General features: G+C 38.0%; 1 protein-coding gene across 1 annotated transcript in view; it reads left to right on the top strand.

Annotated features, from left to right (window-relative positions):
- The window catches only part of SEC24D (SEC24 homolog D, COPII coat complex component), a 53,784-nt gene that overhangs the window by 16,446 nt on the left and 17,706 nt on the right, over positions 1-19,632 (top strand). The window contains exons 8-10 of the mRNA XM_082316310.1: positions 14,197-14,335; positions 16,058-16,173; positions 18,940-19,064. Of these exons, the coding sequence (XP_082172436.1) occupies positions 14,197-14,335; positions 16,058-16,173; positions 18,940-19,064 (380 nt within the window). The remainder of the gene's footprint in view (positions 1-14,196; positions 14,336-16,057; positions 16,174-18,939; positions 19,065-19,632) is intronic.

Raw genomic sequence — 19,632 nt, 5'->3', positions numbered from 1 at the left:
TGCATGTCTGGTGTTTTTTGCAGGGGGGCTTGGGGGTGGACATGGGCACCCCAAAGCAAACAGGGTTTGCCCCCCCCAGTGAGAAAGAACAAATTCAAAATTACAGAAATTAGTGGAATGAAAAGACGAAGATGCTGTTGCTAAAAACTGCCCAGGCAATTGAGACCTGGTGGAGTGATACTGTGTCTGAGAAGTTCCATAGCATCTAGAAGTCTGGTGGAAATTCTGAGTTGAGAGGGCACAAGGCCAACATAAGTGAATACAAAGCAAGATATAAAAATATACCTATACCAGTAGGCTGCAATATTGGTCTTCACATCAAGAGAGGAAAGCTCAACTCCACAGCAATTTATAGTTGAAAGAGTAAGAAAGATCTAATGCTGCTAAGATGCAGGATTTCAGGCACTCACTTGTCACTGCACAATGAAAACATTATTGAGAAGCCATTATCAAAATTTAAACAGTAAAACTGGACACACTGGAGAAGAGTTCACAAAGGAGGCTTTACTTCAGTAACGTTAAATCGCATGCGAGAGCGAATTTAAGACCAGACAATGAGTAGAGACCATTCAATAGAGATCGTGGTAGGGTTGTGTTTGATATCCTAAGAGCAGCTAAATTAGCAACACTTGGCATATAGGCACTGAGCTTCAGAAGAACAGAGCAAGTGAAATGGATTTATTCGGAAAAGCCCTCAAGTTGAAAGTTAGAGGGGCAAAATCCATGGAAGGCACGCAGTCTCTCAAAGGTTACTACAACAAACCTACAGCCAATCTAGAAAATTATAAACTAGTGAACATTACACATATGCTTCGAAACAAAGGCTGTTAAAACATGCATGCCTTACCCCCCTGCCCCCCAGTGTCTTAACAGCTCTAGACATTTCTGAATCTTATCTTTACCAAGTCCTTCTTTATTATGTCTCAAAAATAACAGTTCATTTTCACTCTCCTGATTTGGATGATCTATGGAAAGTATTTGTTTGTTATAGATAGAGAATACAGCATCATTGTTTGACAGAACTTATTTTTAGTCCACCAGTGCTTTAGCAACAGTCTATAAAAATAAACTAGCTCTCACAGTTATCATCATAGACCAAGCCCTACATGAATTTGTTTTGGAGATGTGTGAATGTTTCCAGAGCCTGAATAAACCGTGTGATCTTGATTTAACATTTAATACTACTTGCTAACAAAAGGTAGTTAAAAGAGTATTTCATGTTGTAAAAGCAAATATAAACAACTTCAAATAATTATCTATAGTTTTAAATATTTAAATATCTAAATTACCTTCTTTGCTCCTTTGTAGTTTTCTGTCATCATTCTCTACCATGTTCTTCCCTATTTATTTGAATTTTTTTTTTTTTTTTAGAAATATCAATTGGTGGGAATTTAATATTTCACTTTTCATTTTCTCTTCAGTTAATTAACTAGTTAAAAGATAAAATTGGAATGGAATTACTTCTCAGAAATGCTGGTGTTCATGAGCTAAAAGCCATTTAACGTTTTCATGATAGCGAACTTTGATGATGACCAGTGCAGCTGAGCTGTTTGGAAAGCCGTGGTTTTTACAGGGATGGTAGTGCAGTTTCCTAGGTAGAGCTGTAAGGTTAGCAGAAGCTAAAAATTGAGTGAGGTGAATAACTAGCATATGATGCAATGTTATAAATATTTTTTTGTTTCAAGAACAAAGTCAAGTACCAGAGTGTGAATTTTCTTTTAGACCCCAAGTCTACTCCTTTGGGTTTTAAATAAGTCATTCAAATGTTAAATAAATACGAAGAATTAGGGAAATTCCCACACTCTTGCAATCTGCCCTGGGCTCAGTGGGGACTCAGGTTCTGCTGTCCGTATTCTGTAGCTAGTAAGAAGGACGAGCAGGCTGTAGCTTTAGTTTGAAGCATGTTTTTATATAGACACATGTGTTTATTAGTGGTTATGTGCTTACGCAGAACTTTGGTTTGAGGAGAGTGAGGACTGCTTAGTGTGCAGGCGATAAGAAATGATTCAAACTAAGCATCTTACTGACTGCTCCTTTCTATTAGGGATGTGTTAAAAAGCACAGACTACAGAAGAGATCCTTGAGGTGCTTGCTGATAACATCTACCCACTGTAAAAAGCCACCATTTTTATTTTACCCATTGATTTCTGTCTTTTTATTTAGTTACTTATTCACAGGAGGCCATTCCCCCATATTGCATGAGGGCTTAGCTAATTTAAGTGCTTTTGATGAGGGATTCTATGAAAAGACTTTTTTCAAAAGGAATACATTATATCAACTAGGTCATACTTCTTTTGCATGGTGGCTGACTCTTGACAGAACTCAATAGATCTATATGTCATGACATCCCTCTGCAACAGCCACATGAGCTCTTCCTCTGTATATTGTATATATCTGTGTGTCTTTTTATGTTCTCCTCCATTGTAGTATCTACAAATTTGCTTTCTATGGAAGTAGGACGTGCTGGTCTGTGGCTCTGGGGTCACCCAGAAGTTCTTTGTAAAATTTCTTTTTGTATTGCTGCCTTCTTTCCTTTTGGGCGCTGAAGCTTGTGCAGGCAATTGGTTTTATGTACAGTTCAGCAGTTTCACACTGTGAGTCTTTTTAGACAGGAATTGCATGGTTAGACAGTAAAATTGTCCATACTACTAGTAAGCTTTTTTTAAACTATCAAAAGATGATAGTTTTAAGAAAACTTTTTGAAGAAAAGGTTCTGAAAGAGAGATTGGTGATGGTTTTGCCCTGCTGTCTGTTCTGAAATGTCTCACCCTTCTCAGTGTTGGCTTGTAACTTTGTAATCCCCATATGTACTTGGGGCTTGATGTGAGATTTCTCTCATATTCACAACTGCTGGAAATGAAATTTTAATGACCTTTTTTACTTTGCGTGGACTTCATATGACACTTTATATCTAGGTTATTCAAAATAGCTTCATGTCTGTTGACAATACTGGACTTCTCTCCAGTGTAGGCAACAAAAGCTTCCTTCTTTCAAATGAGTACTCCATAGCAAAACCAGCAGCTGTTGACCAGTGAGGAGGTAATATTTTGCTCTCTCTGAATTGTAAGTGGAACAGATTGCCTTGTGTGCTCAGCAGTTCTGGTCCCTGGATTGTCCAGCAAGGGAATGAATGAAGATCCAGCAGAGAATGGTTTTGTCAATGTCTTTGGGGCACACTATCAAAGTAATCTGTGCTAGTTGTCACGTTTTTCGAAAACACAGTGAGAGTAGAAGCCCTGCACATGTGATACAACTTAATAGTTACGACACTTAGTCTGATGACTTTGAAACACTTTTTCACCCACCAGGAAAGGGGGGCTGATGACCAAGATATTTGCCAGTTTGTACAGAAGAGTTTGTTGCCTCTGTTTATACTTGCGCAGATGGAAGTCAGTGGACCAGAAAGAGAACACGTGCACCAATACCAGGCTGTAGATGACAACTCGGCCAGTTAGTTTTGGGATAGGGCCATGCTACCAGACATTCCTCCTTGTTCTTAGGACTGCCTTGGTATTTTTTACAACCAATCCATTGTCGAGCTATTTGGAACGATCAATCCATGTAGAGACTGTCCAGGTAGCATAAACTTATATCGTGAACTCATTGCTGTATACCATGCTGGTAAGTGTGAGCCTAAGCACTACTATTTCTTCCATTTTCCAGATACTAAAATAAAACAAGTTCCAAAGTATCCTTGTTGGTGCCTGCATTTGGGAGAGAACTGTGAGATACTGGTTTGATAGTTCTGAGTCTGCCTGGACTATGGAGCAGGATGGGTATCTGACAATCTTTGTTGCTCTGTCGATGCTATTTTATTCTAATTTTTTCAACTAGCTAGCGCCAGGTTAATGTCTGGGGTTTTTGTACCAGCTCCTCTGGGGTGCCTGACTCTCCCATGTGTGGTATGGAGAGCCCAGAACTCTCAAGCATCTTCAGGTGCCTCACCCAGAAAGTTTTATATCACTCTGGAGGCCACTGTCTGTAAGCTAGGTTTTGCAATGCCTAATTTAGAGGTGCATAAATCCTGTATTAGATGAGGCTTTCTTTATGGAGTATGCCCAGTCCTAGTCTGCATTTGGTAGTAAAGCGTTTGGAATTGGATTGCTTCCCAAGACTTCATCATCTAGGAGAAAGTTTTTTTTGTTAGCCTATTGGGCTGTAACTACACTCTGTAACTAGAATGAACTTTCAGAGCCAAATTTAGCAAAGGCTTCAGCAGCAGGACTTAGAATTCAAGTAAATTTCCTGATTTAGTTTTTTCTGCCTTTCTGGTTTTAGTGTGCATTTTAAATTACTCTAAAGTGTATTCTTTAAAATATTTCTGTTGTTCCGTGCACCATTGTTGTTACGGTCAGGAGGTAATTCTGAAAGAGATGGGGACAGTGACTTGAAATTTGACATTTATATAAACCTTAGTCATATTGTAATCAGAGTTCCTGATTAAGTTTTTACAAATTTGAAATTTGGACTGGGAAAATGCCTTTCTAAAGATGCGGTAATTAGTTTCTGGTAAGTTGGGGACTGTCTGTTTGTCAGAATGGTAATGGGAGGAAAAAAACCTTATTAAGCAACAGTAGATATAGAAGGGAAATAAAAAGTAGCTTTCGTATCCACTTAATTAGCTGGCCAACAATATTGATAATTTGTTTTGCCAACAAAAATGATACTCAAGTAAAAAATTACTTTATCTATCGCTGGATACAGAACCACAGAATCACAGAATGGTTGGGGTTGGAAGGGACCTCTGGAGATGATGTACTCCACCCCCCCTGCTAAATCAGGTTCACCTACAGCAGGTTGCACCCCAGGATACTCTTGGCCGCCTTGGCTGCAAGGGCATTTACCTCTAACTCAGAATAGCTGCTTGAATGCATCTGCCATTCTGCATGTGCGTTTTCCTCTATGGACTGCACGTTGCTCTCCTGAAATGGTGTTCGTCTCCTCTTATGCACTGGCCAAACTTGATCATAGCAACAGCAGTAAATTAAACATTATGAGACTGCAAGCTCTAACCTTAAGCTGTCAGGGATGTTACTCAGTTACCTTGGAAACTTCACAGAGTCAGAACACGCTGGTATTTACTAAGTTCAGGAGGAAAAGTGTGTGGTTTGCTTTTTAAACTGAAGGTGTTACTGCATTTTCAGTTTAAACATATTTTACTGATCTGTGTGTATTAGTGCAGTATTGTATTTTGGACGCAACCATGTAAAGTGTGTAATTACACAGAAAAAATGTTTTTTTAAAGTTGAATAGGAAGCTGATGATGGGGGGGGTTGTGGTTGGGTGGTTTGGTTTTGGTTTTTTTTTTTTTTTGTATCAAACATGCATTGCACGTGGTTACATCTAGGGCCTAATCATAGCAGGCTCTCATGTTGTCCTATAGAAAAATAGGAGAGACTAAGCCTTCTTTCACAGAACGTCCCTTCATTAGTTCTGTGGGAAGGGAAGCTTCTCCTCTTGTAGGGCAGGAAATAGGTGGAGGGTGCTGCTTTTGCATATGGTGTTTAACAGAGTTCGGTAATCCAGGTTTGCTGAATAGAGGCATAGATTACCTCCTCAGCCCTAGAGTAAAGGAGCAATAGAACAGGTCTGTGCCCTTCGCAGGGTTACTTAGCTCATAACTCGGTTCAGCACAGCCACTTACTTGTGACATTTCAGCTATAGCTCAGTGTTAATAAAAGAGAGGAGGGTAGTTGCATACAAACATTATTAATGTTTGGAGGTTCTGGAGTCTGCTTGAAGCATCCCAGCTATCATAGTAGTGAAAGTATTCACGGAAGAGAAACTCAGAGTGTGAACATTCCTACCTGATGTGGTATTTTAAAAGAAACAGCTAGTTTTGCTATTGACCTTCAAAACTAACATTGTAGAAAGGACTTGACTTTTAAAAAGGGTATTGAACTCATCCCAAATATCCTTGCTTCAGAGGTGAAGATCTTCAGTGCTGCTTTTTGTTCACATAACAAACATTCTCCTTATACTTTCTAAGTACTCCTGTGGCAATTGGCTAGCTATAGTTGGCTTGTGAATGCAGCATGACACTTTAACTACATTCAGTTCTTTCTGATTTCAGTGGAAATAAGTTAATTAGCCTTAGAGGCATGTTTACTAATAAACATTGTTCAAGAAGGCCTGCAGATAAGCAGAACTATTTTACCCACCTCCAATTAAAACACTCTTAAACTTGTCTATGTTTTTTTTTTTTCTAATTAAAATTTCTTTCTTTAGTATGTTTGGCTGCGCAAAAATAAGAGCAAGAGAGTTCCTGTTGTAGAAAGTTCTCAGGAATGCAAACACGAGTAGTCAATTTGAAAAGTCATAGCAATGCCTTCTAACAAACGAGAAACAACTCCACGTTTTCGAGAAGGAAAGAAGCCCTCCATTCATCAGACTTCTGTGCATGATCTTAAGTCAGTAGTTGCTTTTCTCTCAAATGCTGAAAAAAATTTTTTATATATATATATGTATACACACACATATATATACACACATCTGTCTATCCATATGTATGTGTATACACACACACATCTGTCTATGCACCTATATATGTGTGTGTATGTATAGAAAGAAAAAACCCACATATTTGGTCTCTAAAGCTGACAATAGCCCAGCAGGCCAGAATGGTCCTGAAATCCAAAGTTAGGTTTTGGGTTTGTTCTTGCTACAAAGACATGAATAACATTGATAATGTTCTTCTCATGCAGAGTTTCATCTAGGAGAAGAGTTGCTTCAAAGATCACTATGCTACGTATAGATTTATTTACAAATGTAAATAGTTGTTCCCTAAACCTAGAGCTGCATGTTCCATGAGTACTATGTGGAGTGTTGCTTGATTGGCTATCCTAAGGATATTCTAGAGCATGGTAGAAATTGTCACAGCTGTGTTTGCATTAGATGGTCTTTGACCTTCTAAAACAGAATTGATATGCCAGGTTACCTGTTATCTTTGTATGGTACAGGCTGTGCCTGTATTTTAAACTGTGGTATTAGATTTATCATTTATTAAGCAGTCTTGAAAAATTTTATGTGAGGGTAAACTAACATTGTTGTGACCGCACAGCACATGTAAGAAACTGGGCCTGTCAAGAAGGCGGCAGTAGTAACAGTATTTGGAGCCCAATTTCTCTCTGCTGTTTTGAAGATCCTCTAGAGCTCTCCTGCAGTGATCTGCAAAAAATAAAAATGATGCCTGAATGAGGTGTCCTTAACAATTATCTTTACTTCTGTAAAGTATATTGCTAAATATCTTTTATTTTGTTCTGTGCGGGATGAATTTCAAGCCAGACAGAGAACAAATCACTGAAGATCAAACTTCTAATTTTATTGTGAAACTCCTGTGATCGATAAACCTAGACTACCTCCCCTGTAATTATTACTTACCATTTCTGTGGAGAAGCTTCCTGAAACTTGCCTGTCTTACTTTTCAATGGTTTTACAGCTAGCGTGACAATCATACCTAAAAATCTCAGACAAGGACTGCAGTGCTGGACCGGCTCTGGTACTGATATGTGGGAAGTGGAACTGTGGATTAGTACAGGCATGAACCTGAGTCCTCTCAGGTGATTTAACGTGTGCATATTGCCCTCAGGGGTGCTAACAGGAAGAGGGGGGGGAAACAACATGACAATGACAACGCTGTCCTGGGGTTGCCTTGTCTGTCTCTTCTACCTTCCCTTGTTCGCTTCTTGTGTATGTGCCTCTGCACCAGCTCCCCCTCTTGCCAGGATGAGTATAGACTGGGCCGAGGCAGGTCTTGCTTGAGATCTGATTGTTTTAAAGTGCGAACATTTTGCAAGTCTGTTGTTCAGCACAGTTTCTTGATTATCCAATTTCACGCTTCTGCTTATATCATCAGTTAATCCTGGCTGCTGACCTTCACTTGAGATACAGCATGTCCCTACATCCAAATAACAGTCAGCACTTCAAAGCTGAGAAGTGCTGGAGAGCGCTGACTTGTTAACGCTTGGTATTCCTGGCCTGGGATCATGACCAGGAGAACTTGTGCTGCCTCTCTTAAGCATGGATAGTAAACTTTTTTCCTCCCCCCCGCATCACCTGTATGATACAAAAGTTCTAAAGAAGTAAGCTAACTAATTTTGGTGTTTCTTTACATCAAAACGTTATCATTATTACGTGTATTTTTCCCCCATCCTCAAACTTTTAAAAATCCTTCTTCTCATGTTGAACAGAATAGTCTCTATTTACACTCTTCGTGCTGCCAACTCTATTCAGTTACTTGCAATACTCCTCTTAAAAAGGGAATGCTGAGTAAGGATTTCAAGGATAATCTGAGGTATGATCCACTGAAATTAATAACTAGTTTTCTGCTTATTTTAGTACGTACTGGATCATATCCCATGTGCAGTGTCAACTTGAAATTCAGCTACCATGCCACGGTATTTTTTGCACTGCTGTGTACATAGGTGAATGTTCAGTCTGGTTCTGGAGGGTTTTTGAGCAAGAAGGTTTGAACATGCTTCTTGCTTTTTTGTGGTCTGTAAAAATCAGGATAGAGCCAAGAGATACTGCATCACGTGCTTGATGCTTTAGCTGTGCTGCAGTTACGCAAACAAACAAGGAAACAGATGAAAAAGGACTGTGTTACGGAAAAAACTTGAACCTGCTGTGAACCCTGCAGAGGAGATAGTCCAAATTGGCTTGAGTCATCAGCTGAGGAGGCTGATAGTGTTCAACATCTAAAAACCAAGAATAGGCAAAATAATTTCTCTCTTCAGAGGGAATGGCTTCTGATAAAAGACAGTAGGAACATCACAAAGAGAAATGCTTTCTTGACATTTTAATGCGAATCAGTAAAGCAACTCAAAACCAAAGGATTATTTGTAGACTGGTTAATCTTTCTCAAGAGCAATCTATGATGATATAATAAGAGAAAACAAAACCCTTCAACAGTCCTAGGAAACAGAGACAGTTTGGTTCATGACCTAGTTTTTTTTTTCCAAAAACATCAGTGTTACATTTCAAAATTCTCTTTTATTATCCGGAGGAGTTTTTTTCCTCATCTCTTTACTGTACTAATTAAACACAAAATTTACTTGGGGCAGTGGTACCACACTTGGCCAACAGCCTTCTCCTCTGTTCATTAGAAAACTATATTGTATAGCATATCTTAAAGTTCTCATATGAATATTTTAATAATTAGACCTGCATCAATGTCACTGTAAATAACTCTAGAAACACTGCCTTTCTGCATTTGTTGCCCTGGCAAACTGCAGAGCTTGTCTGTTTAGTGAACTGTCTGGATTGAATAGTTGGCAGTTTTGTGTCATCTCTTCTGTTAATCAGCCATGGAAAGGCAGTGTTTAGTGTTCACTGTACATCAGAATTATAAAATATTTTGTCTGCTGTAGTACTTGGGATCATGGAGTATAATTTTAAGGAACTGTCAAACTGGAAGTCATCAGGAATTACGTATCTGTCCAGCTTTCCAAACCTGTGAGATACTCTTCCTTTTGAAACAAATAGCCTTCATCTAAACACGTCCTGAAATCTTAGATCCCCTAAATCTGGGGTTTTCACGGGGTGTGGGTTTTCATGGTGGGTGCTTTCAGAGTCGTTTGCCCCAGGATAATCTGCAGTTGAAAAGGCAACGTGTCGCGGGTAGTATATGATGTTATGTTGTGTGGAGTGACCCTCTGTGTCATCCAGCAGTAATGTTCTTCAAAAGTATGTAGAAGAACTGGTGGCAAGTTCCCCTTCTTGTGGGGGTGAGTAAGGGTGTGATAGAGGCACTGATCTAACTGAAAACTACATTCATGGAAAGACTTTTTTTGTTCCTCTTGGATGTAGCCAGACTTTGCACGTTGCGTGGGCCTCTTTTCAATACGATAGCATTCCTGTTGATTCGGTGCTGGGGTGTTAAATGCACCTTAACGGTGGTGGAGTCAAACTAAGGGCAAAATCTTAGCTCCTAATGTAGACTTGTCATTGTACTGATAGGGTCTATGTCAACAAGTGGATAGGAATCCGCCTTGGCTGTGGTAGGTAGGAAAAGACAAAGATAAGGCGTGGTGTCCATCACATGTGGAGATTTGTCTTGCAGCACAGCTACAAAATGTTTTCTTGCAGCCCAGTCTGTATGCCAGTTGGCAAAGAAAACAGGTGCTGTATATATTTTATTTTGTTGTGTGATAAATAGCTAGTTTTCTTCAGTGTTTGCGTGGGCTTCTCTTGTTTTCCAGAGACACTCTCTGTGTTATGATTTTTGCTCTTTAGAATGCCTTTCCAGACATGTGCCGTGACAATCTTGAGCTTCATCACTGTCCTTACTCCTACACTTAGAATTTCCAGCTGTGGCCCTGATCCTGCGATATGAATATGGTGATACTTTGCAGGCATCACAGGGAACCCTCAGGAGTGGGTCAGGACTTCATTTTTATAGCAAGCAATAGTAATTCAGCTTTCTCAGACTTTAAAGCACAGGTTACAGTCCCTCTGGAAATTTTTATGGATGTGTTTCATCTTGGAGCTGTGCCACCAATGTCTATCTGTTGCTTTATGATATTGTTCTGACTCCTGAGAGATGTTCTTGCTGAAATATTTCCAAAATAAAACTCTTGCTATCCCAGCTATATTTGGACTAATAGTGGGATAAATTATGATTTATCAGCTCGGCTTTCAGGACTTGCACTCCTGTGGAGCCCTGAGGTTCCAGAGAAGGGAAAGTTTATGCAGGTCTCTTACATCATTTCCCATCTCTTCCGTGCAATCCTCCTTTCCTTTAACTGAAAAATGATAATGTTCTGCCTCCCAGCACAACTGATTCTTTCTGCTTCTCTACTCTTTCGGCTTACATAAAAGGAATGGCTTTTATGTGTCCTGTTCAGATTTAGGCTATCAAGTATTAGTTTAGTCGCTGGTTTTGAGAAATATTTATATTTTGATAGTACTGGAATGCCAACAATCACTACTTAAGTGTTCCTTTTTGTGAGGTCCATCTCTGTTCTCGATTAGGTGGTCCAAATAGGCAAATTGGACAAAGGTTTGTGAAGAGATGAGAGGGAAGGGGGGTATAAGGCCATAACAAGTCCACAAGTACAGCAAATGTCCAAATAGTTATGGTAGATACCTAACTTGATTCACTTATTATTGGTAGAGATTTAAGAGAGGAGAGAAAGAAAATGCTGATACTTTATAGGTGAAAAAGGAGTATTGCATTTGTTTAAAAAAAACAAAAACAAAGAAAGATTTTTTTTTTTTAAAGTTTTACCGTATTCCCCTGCTCCTATGAGAGTTTGCCACTGACTTCCATGAGACCATAAACAGATCTCTGCTTTATCTTCTGGTATACAGTGACATCTACAGAGAGTGGAGCACATCAAATGACTTTCCTATTTAGTACCAGGTCTTTTTTATAACTATTTTTCTTTTATGTATTCATTAGTTTAAACTTATTACTTTATTTTATGCTTTTTAATGCATGTACAGTATTATTTATCTCTGTACATTCCCATGGAGATCTACCTTTTTTTTTTTTTTTTTTTTTAAAAAGTTGCTTCACCCTGACAGAAGTTATTTTGACAGTTGGAAATGCAATAGCAGTTTACACATCCAAAGAGAAATTACTTTCTCTTGAGGGTTAGAATATCTAGTCTTATGATAGAATGCCCTGGAAGATAACAGCTTTTTTGAAGTAAAGTTTCTTTCACAACTGTGGTGGTCACATCAAGAAGTAGGTTTTTGATGCTTTTGGTCTGAGTGCTTATTCTGAAATTATCATACAAATAGCTTTTTCATTAGATGTGTTCATTATTGATGTAATGTTTTAAATTATTTAAAGAAAGTACTAAAATGTAAATTCCAAATGAATAAATCAATAAAGGTACACATAGGGCTTTTTTTCAGGATTTTTCTTTGTTAGACAAAATCCTTAATTCTATTGCATGCATTTTTGGTTGGTTTTGCTTCGTTGATATTTTTTTTCCTCCCTCCCCCCCCCCTTTTTTTTTTTTTTAAAAGTTTCTGCAAGCTTATTAGGCATCAAAAATAGCTAGCTTCTGCAGTATGATTTTATTGGTGTTTCATCCTTTCTTTCTCTGGGCAAGACAAAACAGAATCCAGCCTAGCATATGTTTACAGAACATTGCCTGTGAATACTGTTTTCTTAAGACTTCAGCACATGTTTTAACCTCATGCACTGCACATAGTCTGAGTAACTTCAAGAGAACCATTTAATGCATAAAGTTAAACGTGCGTGTAAATCTTTGCAAACATAACCTTTAGGCTACTGAGGCTCTAACCCCACATTTTAAAAAGGACTTATTGTAATAAGTTTTTTTTTTTTTTTAAAGAAGTTTAAAGGGAGGGGAAAACTAAAATTTACACTCTAAATATGAAAAGACAAGGAAAAAAATATTTTTATTTCCGCTGTCTTTAAAAAGGTAACTTATTAAGTGTGTGCAAGAATGTAGACACCTACGCCCTGAACTTCATGGCATTTAGTTTTTGATTGTTCTTGTTCACGCTTTTTATGTAAAGGTCTTAATTTTGGTATTTCAAAATATGATCATTTCAGGGTAATTTTTCTTTGCTCTTGGATAACATTAAATGTATCAAAACAAGGTTTAAAATTACTAAATCAATGTGTATAAATGCATCAGGAGTTGTTTTAGTCTTGTTTTTTTCTCCTACCAGGTCAGATACTATAATAATATTAACTGCAAACCAGATCCAGGCCTCCTTAAATACAGCAGAATGATAATCAGAAAATTGCCAAGTAATGAACAAAACCCAGAAGTTTTAAAACTTATTAAGCAATTGTGGCTGATGAGCAGGTTTTATAGCCAAGGCTTTCATGTCTGAAAAATGACCCTGATAGTTTGCCAGCTGACATTATTGGTTAATTTGTGTTAAACTCAATTTTTGTAGAAGAACACAAAGTAAAATAGTATCTCAGTAGAGCAGGAGGGGAGCACTTAAAACCCATGTAGTCAAAATCTACTCATATGTATAAAATCCTTGGCAAAAAGCATTAAACCCTTTGGAGAAATAAATGAGTAAAATAGTCTCTGTAAAATATAAACAAGCAATAAATTATATGTAAGCAGTGAATGCTAGAGGGACATGAATGATTTTCTAAGTATTCAAAGACTCTTATGCTCCAATAAATGATGAAGTGTATAATAGGTGAAATATGTCCATTCCGTAAGAAGAGACAGAATAATTAAAAAATAAAAAGGTGAATATGCTAGTGGTAATGTTTTAGCATTCAAAGGCTGTCAGCATTTTTCCTCTTGTAGAGATCTGTTATGTGTGCAAACTCTGGATTTCTCTTCTTTTTCTTACGTTCATAGATTTTTTTAGTTGGGATTGAAGGGAGTAAGGAAAGAAGAAAAATACAAAACACGTTTATGTTCCATAGAGTTTCACAAATAATTGAGCAAACTTCCATTTTTATAGTGGTTTCAAGTATGACTTTTCTAACAATAAGTATAATCGCAGGAATCTTTCAATTGCTGCATGGTTATTACTGAAAGAGGCATCTGGAAAATGTCTTCCATTAGCTGTGGTTTTTGGCAGAGGCTATAAGCAAGCATGGTCAGTGTAATTAAACTGACAAGTGCTTGAGATACTGTATTTGTTTGCTGTATGTACTTTCCTTCAATAAATATTAGTATTTCTTCTAAACCTTCTACTCTAGCTGGTGACCCTGACAACATTTAAACATTAGTAGAGCATGTAGCATGGCAGCATTGAGGGGGCAACATTTAGGACAAAATATTAGAAGCTTTCTTAGCCAATAGCTGTTTGAGAGACTGTATGCAATAGATGAGCAGCAATAGATTTCTTCAGGAAAAGCTCAGTCTGACAGAGAAGGCAAAATACCTGACTCCAGCAGATTTCTCTTAGTGAACTGTAAAAACCCTTTGCCAGAGAAAATCAGCCTGAAGCCCTAAACTTCCAATGCTTTCAAAACTTTGTAAGCTTTTGGTGTGAATCCTTGCTCTCTTTCTGATAAATGTCAGAATAGGGGCTGTGAACGTGTAAATTTAGCCCCTCAGGGGACCTATGGGATTGAGCTGACCATACTGCAGATTTTGGGTAAGTGCTGAACAATGAATCGTCTCCTGGTCAGGTGGTCTCTAATAAGGGTTAAGTCTGAGCAGTAGCTTTCTAGCTCGCTTTATTTGGTTTCAAGTTTGCCTTGCTTTTTATAATTTCATGTACCTCTTCATCTAGACACCACTTTATGTTGTAAACCATGGTGAGACTGGACCAATCCGATGCAACAGGTGCAAGGCTTACATGTGTCCCTTCATGCAGTTTATCGAAGGTGGAAGAAGATACCAGTGTGGATTTTGCAATTGTATAAATGATGGTAAGTGGTATTTGTCTGATCTGTGATTCATACAAATTCCATAAAAGTAAAAAGACACCATATCCCTAAAATGATTTTCTTGACTTGCTGAGAAAATAGTTTAGTGAGATGCAGTAACTAGGCCTATTTCACAAATAAAAAAAAGTACTACCCAAGAAGAATCCATAGAAACATTCGTTCAGTACAATGTAAAAGGATAAATGTATGAAAAATAATGCTGACTCAGGAAGTACAGTCGGATACTATCAAAACTTCATTTAAAAATATTCTGTCAATGTAGGATACAAAGCTGCTTGTATTGTTAACTGAAAGCAACTTTTGTGTGGAAAAAATTAATGAGAAATCTAAATGTCCGGCAAGAACCAAGTATTTAGAACCACGTTAGCCTAGTTCTGTCCATGACTGTGGGTGCAATGGTTAAATAACGTATTAATCTTCCTGTGACACGTGTTGGTTTTCACAGAAGATACCATGCCATATTTGTTCAAGTGTGCTGCATGTGACTCATAACTGTTCTTGTGCTCTTGGCTGAATCCCAAATCTTTGCCAGAACTAGCCTTTCTAGACATTTGTATCGAGTTGGATTTCCTCAGCTGGATCACAGCGGTATAGCGCTTTCCCTAATACAGTAATCTTTTCAACTCTGAAATGTGAACCTTGACAGACTCGTTCCAACTTCTTTTCTGCCTGACGCTCAAATGTTTATGCAAGCATAGCAGATAACAAATTTCATAGTTTGTTAGCAATTTAAACTCTCATAAAAAGAATTTTAAATGCATTGTGAACATCTTAAGACGTTTAAGTTGCAGTGTCATTTTAAATCATGCTTTGTATTACTACAGTGTCTTTATTCCAAGCCAGAAAGCACTTAAAAAAAAACTTTAATGAGGACTAAAAATGGCCAACAAACTAGGTAGATATTCCCCCCACTCACACACGCATACACTTTTTACAGGCAAAACGTGGAAAACAAGCATTCTAAATACATATTGATTGAGGAAAGTGAGCTAAAATCCAGAGGTGACTCTTCCCCAATGTGACTCTAACCATTAGACTAGCTGTATATAAATTGTTGGTGGCAAACCCACTTGATTTCTTAATGCTTTGGAGTTCCGCACCGTTTATCTGTAGTGGCAGAAGGTTCGCAATATAATGTACGCAATGCACTTTGCTGTACAGTGGGCCAGGGTTGTGACCCTTGTAGAGCTATTTCCAGTGAAGTGGTATTTTTGGATAAAGCAGTACAGGCTTGAGGAAAAGTGCTGTTTTTACCACTGTCCCTCTGCAGAGCTCTGGCTCCAGTGATTTGAATTAAGCTGTGAGCAGACTGTATCTACTAGCAAAATAGTCACTGTTAAGTCTGTATCCTGAGGGTAACGGGCTCCTGTCTGTGGAAATGACCTGGGTCAGTTTTGCCTACTCAAGCCTGACAGTATAGAGGAGGCAGAATATGGACAGTTATAGGGGAATATGCCCTATCCTCCAAATACAAAAGGAGCCGGCATTGCTAGAATGTTGTGGGTGTTTGGTTGGTTGAGGTTTTTTAAGCCAATGTGGGGAAAAAAAAGCCATTGCAACCTGGATAAGTGTTTAAACTCTTCCCTTGATCATCAACAGAGGAGCCTACATTAGTACATTTTATCTGTTGAAAGAAGTTGTTGGGTTGTTCCCCTCCTCCCCAAAATATAAACGTTATTTTCCTGCTCTTGTGTTGGCTTTTAGTCCCTCCATTCTTCTTTCAACATCTGGACCACATTGGCAGACGGGTAGACCACTATGAAAGGCCTGAGCTATCTCTGGGATCTTATGAATATGTTGCTACTTTGGATTATTGCCGAGTGAGTATTTCCAGTATGCAAACTAATTTGCAATTTTATGTCAAAATAAACAAAATCATTTAAATACCTACAGTAGAGTAAATGCACTTGTAAGCTGAATATCAGAGTCCAGGAACATTCTAGAAAATGTAGATAGATGCAGAGAATTTAAGCTTACAATATTATGTTTTGTTCTTTTCTGCTGGAGAGTGTGAGACTAGCAAGTAAGAATAACAAATAGTGCAGCAAAGTCATGGATCGCCAGTCTTTACCTGGGGTGTGTGTGTTTGGTCCTAGCTAGCGTGTCGCACTGTTTAGAGGATATAGTTGAAATTCTGGTGCAGTGTTGCATTTTAGGTGCATGTCTTCTATTGATTTTGAAGACTGACACATACCTAAATTGCCTTCCCAGCATTGAAAACCTTAGCTAGCAAGGGAATTTGACCTTGTAATCTTTTCCTGGCAAGAGTGAGTTTTACTCTTCTGACCAGTAAGTAAGTTACAATGGAATGGGTTCCCTCTCCTAATATTAACTCACTGAAGAACTCAATCCAAAGCCCACATAAGTCACTGTAAATATTTGATTTTATTAGAGGACTGTGTTTGATCCTTCCAAAAGCATAAATTACTTAAACTTTTCAAACTTTAGCTCATTTTACAAAACTGCAAGTGTGACTTCATCTGTCCACAGTATGGACATATTTTTCTGTTCTTGCCAAAATCAGGCAGAATTTGCTTCCTGTCAGTGGAGCTGAGGTCATGATAAGGTTAGGAAAGGCAACTGGATCCTACAAAGTCTTGAAGTAGATACCAATAACTTCCTCAGACCATCAGATTATTGCTGGTATGAAGAAAATGAACAGGTTTAATTCTGCTTTCTCACTAGGGTACTGCTCCAAAATCCAGTGAAATCCCTGAGACGACCTATATAGATTTTATTGAAATCGAGGTTAAACCCCAGGACAGGAGAGAATTGTAGTGAGCCATTAAAGAAAGACAGTGTGGGATCCTCAGTGTACATCCAGTGTAGCTCCATCAAATTCAGTTAAGCTTTGCTGATTTCTGGCAGCTAAACTTTTGAAAACTCGTGTATACTGAATGGCTCTGTCCCATTTTCACAGTTCTTTTTCTCTACTTCAGAGTGTAACCCTCTGTGATGCAGTCATCATCACAACGCAGCTTTCAGTGCAGTGGCTTTTGCCATATAGCTTAAATCAGGGAGTTTCCTTGATAAGTCATCCGGTATGGTCTGTCTTGTTGCAAAGACCCCTCCGTAGACTTACTAGAATGTTATAAAAAAGAAATCTCTTACAAAATTAATGCTCATGCTGGAAATGCTAAGTCATTAAATTTTACAGAAGTTAACATTATTTTATAATTTATTTTTCGTTTTGCTCCAAGTTGCAGAGGTTTAATTGTTTTATAAATCCAATTTAAGACCAGAACTGAAAAGTCATTTCCTTTTGTGCTTATCAAATGACAAGGATGAACAGCTACAAAAAATGTTAACAAATAACAGCTGTTCTGCATTATTGCGCTCCTGCTAAGCGGATGTGGCAAGAGCGCAAGTCCTCATTTCTACCATATCTTTGTCAGAAATTACGCAGGGATTCTTTATAAATGGTGATGTGCTGCAAGAGTTTAGAAGTAGTGTTTGATACAGTTTTTGAAACTAGAATCCAAGTACAGTAAACAGAACAGCTTTTAAAAATACTGCCTGGTTTTAGTTCACAGGAATTAATCCTGATTTACATGATTTAAATGAAGTGAGATCAAGAGTATAATGTTAAGTTTAGTTTAAAGTGTGCCAGGGATTATGGATAAGTCATAACTCAAGGGTTAGATGATTTTTTTTCTTAAATGGAGTTTTCTGAGGTTTAGTTTAACAAGTATAATTTGGTTAAATGGTCAGAACTCCGTATATGAAGGCAGTGAAACAGTATAATGGAAAAGCTGTCCTGAATTTGGCATCAAGTAATGACCACTACTCGTCTTAAGGGGAATTAGGAAAACTGATCTTAGGGAGCGTGATGATTGCTGTTGCTATGTTCACTTTGTATGATCTTCTTCCTGGGTACATCTCTAAGCATTACATTGCTTTATTTGGAAACAAAACCCCTTCATCTTACTTTTTCTTACTTACAGAACCTTGTGTCAGTAGTGTATATCATGATTATCTTACAGAAAGTCAGCTTATTCCTGAAAATGCAGTTCAGCTGTCCAGAATGCATTGGAGCATGAGACAGCAAGACAGACAGACATGATGCAGATGATCGCCACTTAGTACTGCTAAGAACTGAGATATTTTAATTCTGGTTCTGTACCTAAGTTGTATTTTCTGTTTCCAGATTGGTTAGAAATCACTTAAGAGTTGTTAGAGGCAAATGGTAAGAAAAACTGAATTTAAGCATTCACATTAACAAAATGCTATTGCATATTGATATGGGGAATGCAAAACCAGTATGGGCACAGAAAAAAGCCAAAAGGCAAATGTGTTTAAACACTTGGATTCCAGCAGAAATTGTTTGTGCTTCATCTTATCTAATAAACTGTTACCCTTTGCATATTTTATTCCATTAGGATGCTGTTTTCCAGTAATAATGTTTTATTCCAGGGGACTTTACCTAATACGTGTCAGCTTTCTGCAATAGTTACTATTCGTGATCCATAGCATTTTTCAAACAACTGAACTCTGTATTTAGGTTGCCTTATTGTACCACCTGTAAATTTTTTTGACATAACGGGACACTGTCTAATTTTCCCTGTGCATGGTCATTTTTCCTGTAGAACAGCAAGCCGCCAAAGCCACCAGCTTATATCTTTATGATTGATGTATCGTACAGAAGCATAAACAGTGGCCTAGTTAAACTCATTTGTGATGAACTGAAGACTCTGCTAGATAAGCTTCCAAGGTAAGGAAACATAAGTGTGCTTTGCTTAACTCACTACGCTACAGTTTTTGTGCAGCTTTGCGTGCTGAGCGGTAAAAACTAGCTACAGAAAATGTCAAAATTTACGGTCCAGGCATTTTTGGGGTGATAGTGACCAAATGTTAATTTTAACACTGCTGGCAGTTCTTAATCTTTGATGTCTGGGCTTATTATATGAATGGAAAGAATCTGTCATATAATTGCACATGGAGCATGCATTCTTTTCCTTTCTTGTAGTGAACTCTAGTGGTATTATCAGCGAAGTCTCAGCTTGTGGTTTTGACTTTACTTGCTGTGGTCCTGTTTACTGCAATGCTGCTTTTCTCATTAAACGGGGAAATATCAAAACCAGAATACTCAAGAATGACAAGTCTCTCTAAAGCCATAGTGTTGATGGCTTGTATCTTTAGCTATTATTGTTAATTAGCAAAACTTCTAAAGCTCCTTGCTGTGCTGTGAGACTTTTCTGGCCTCGTCTGTATCTGAGAGTTGAACAAATCTTGGAGGCAGCAAACGTTTTATGAAATATAGCACGTTTGCTTCGTGAGCA

The sequence above is a fragment of the Platalea leucorodia genome (genome assembly GCF_965183815.1).
Source record: "Platalea leucorodia genome assembly, chromosome: 6".
NCBI lineage: Eukaryota > Metazoa > Chordata > Aves > Pelecaniformes > Threskiornithidae > Platalea > Platalea leucorodia.
The sequence above is the reverse complement of the archived record's forward strand: the minus strand, read 5'-3'. Positions and strand labels throughout refer to the sequence as shown.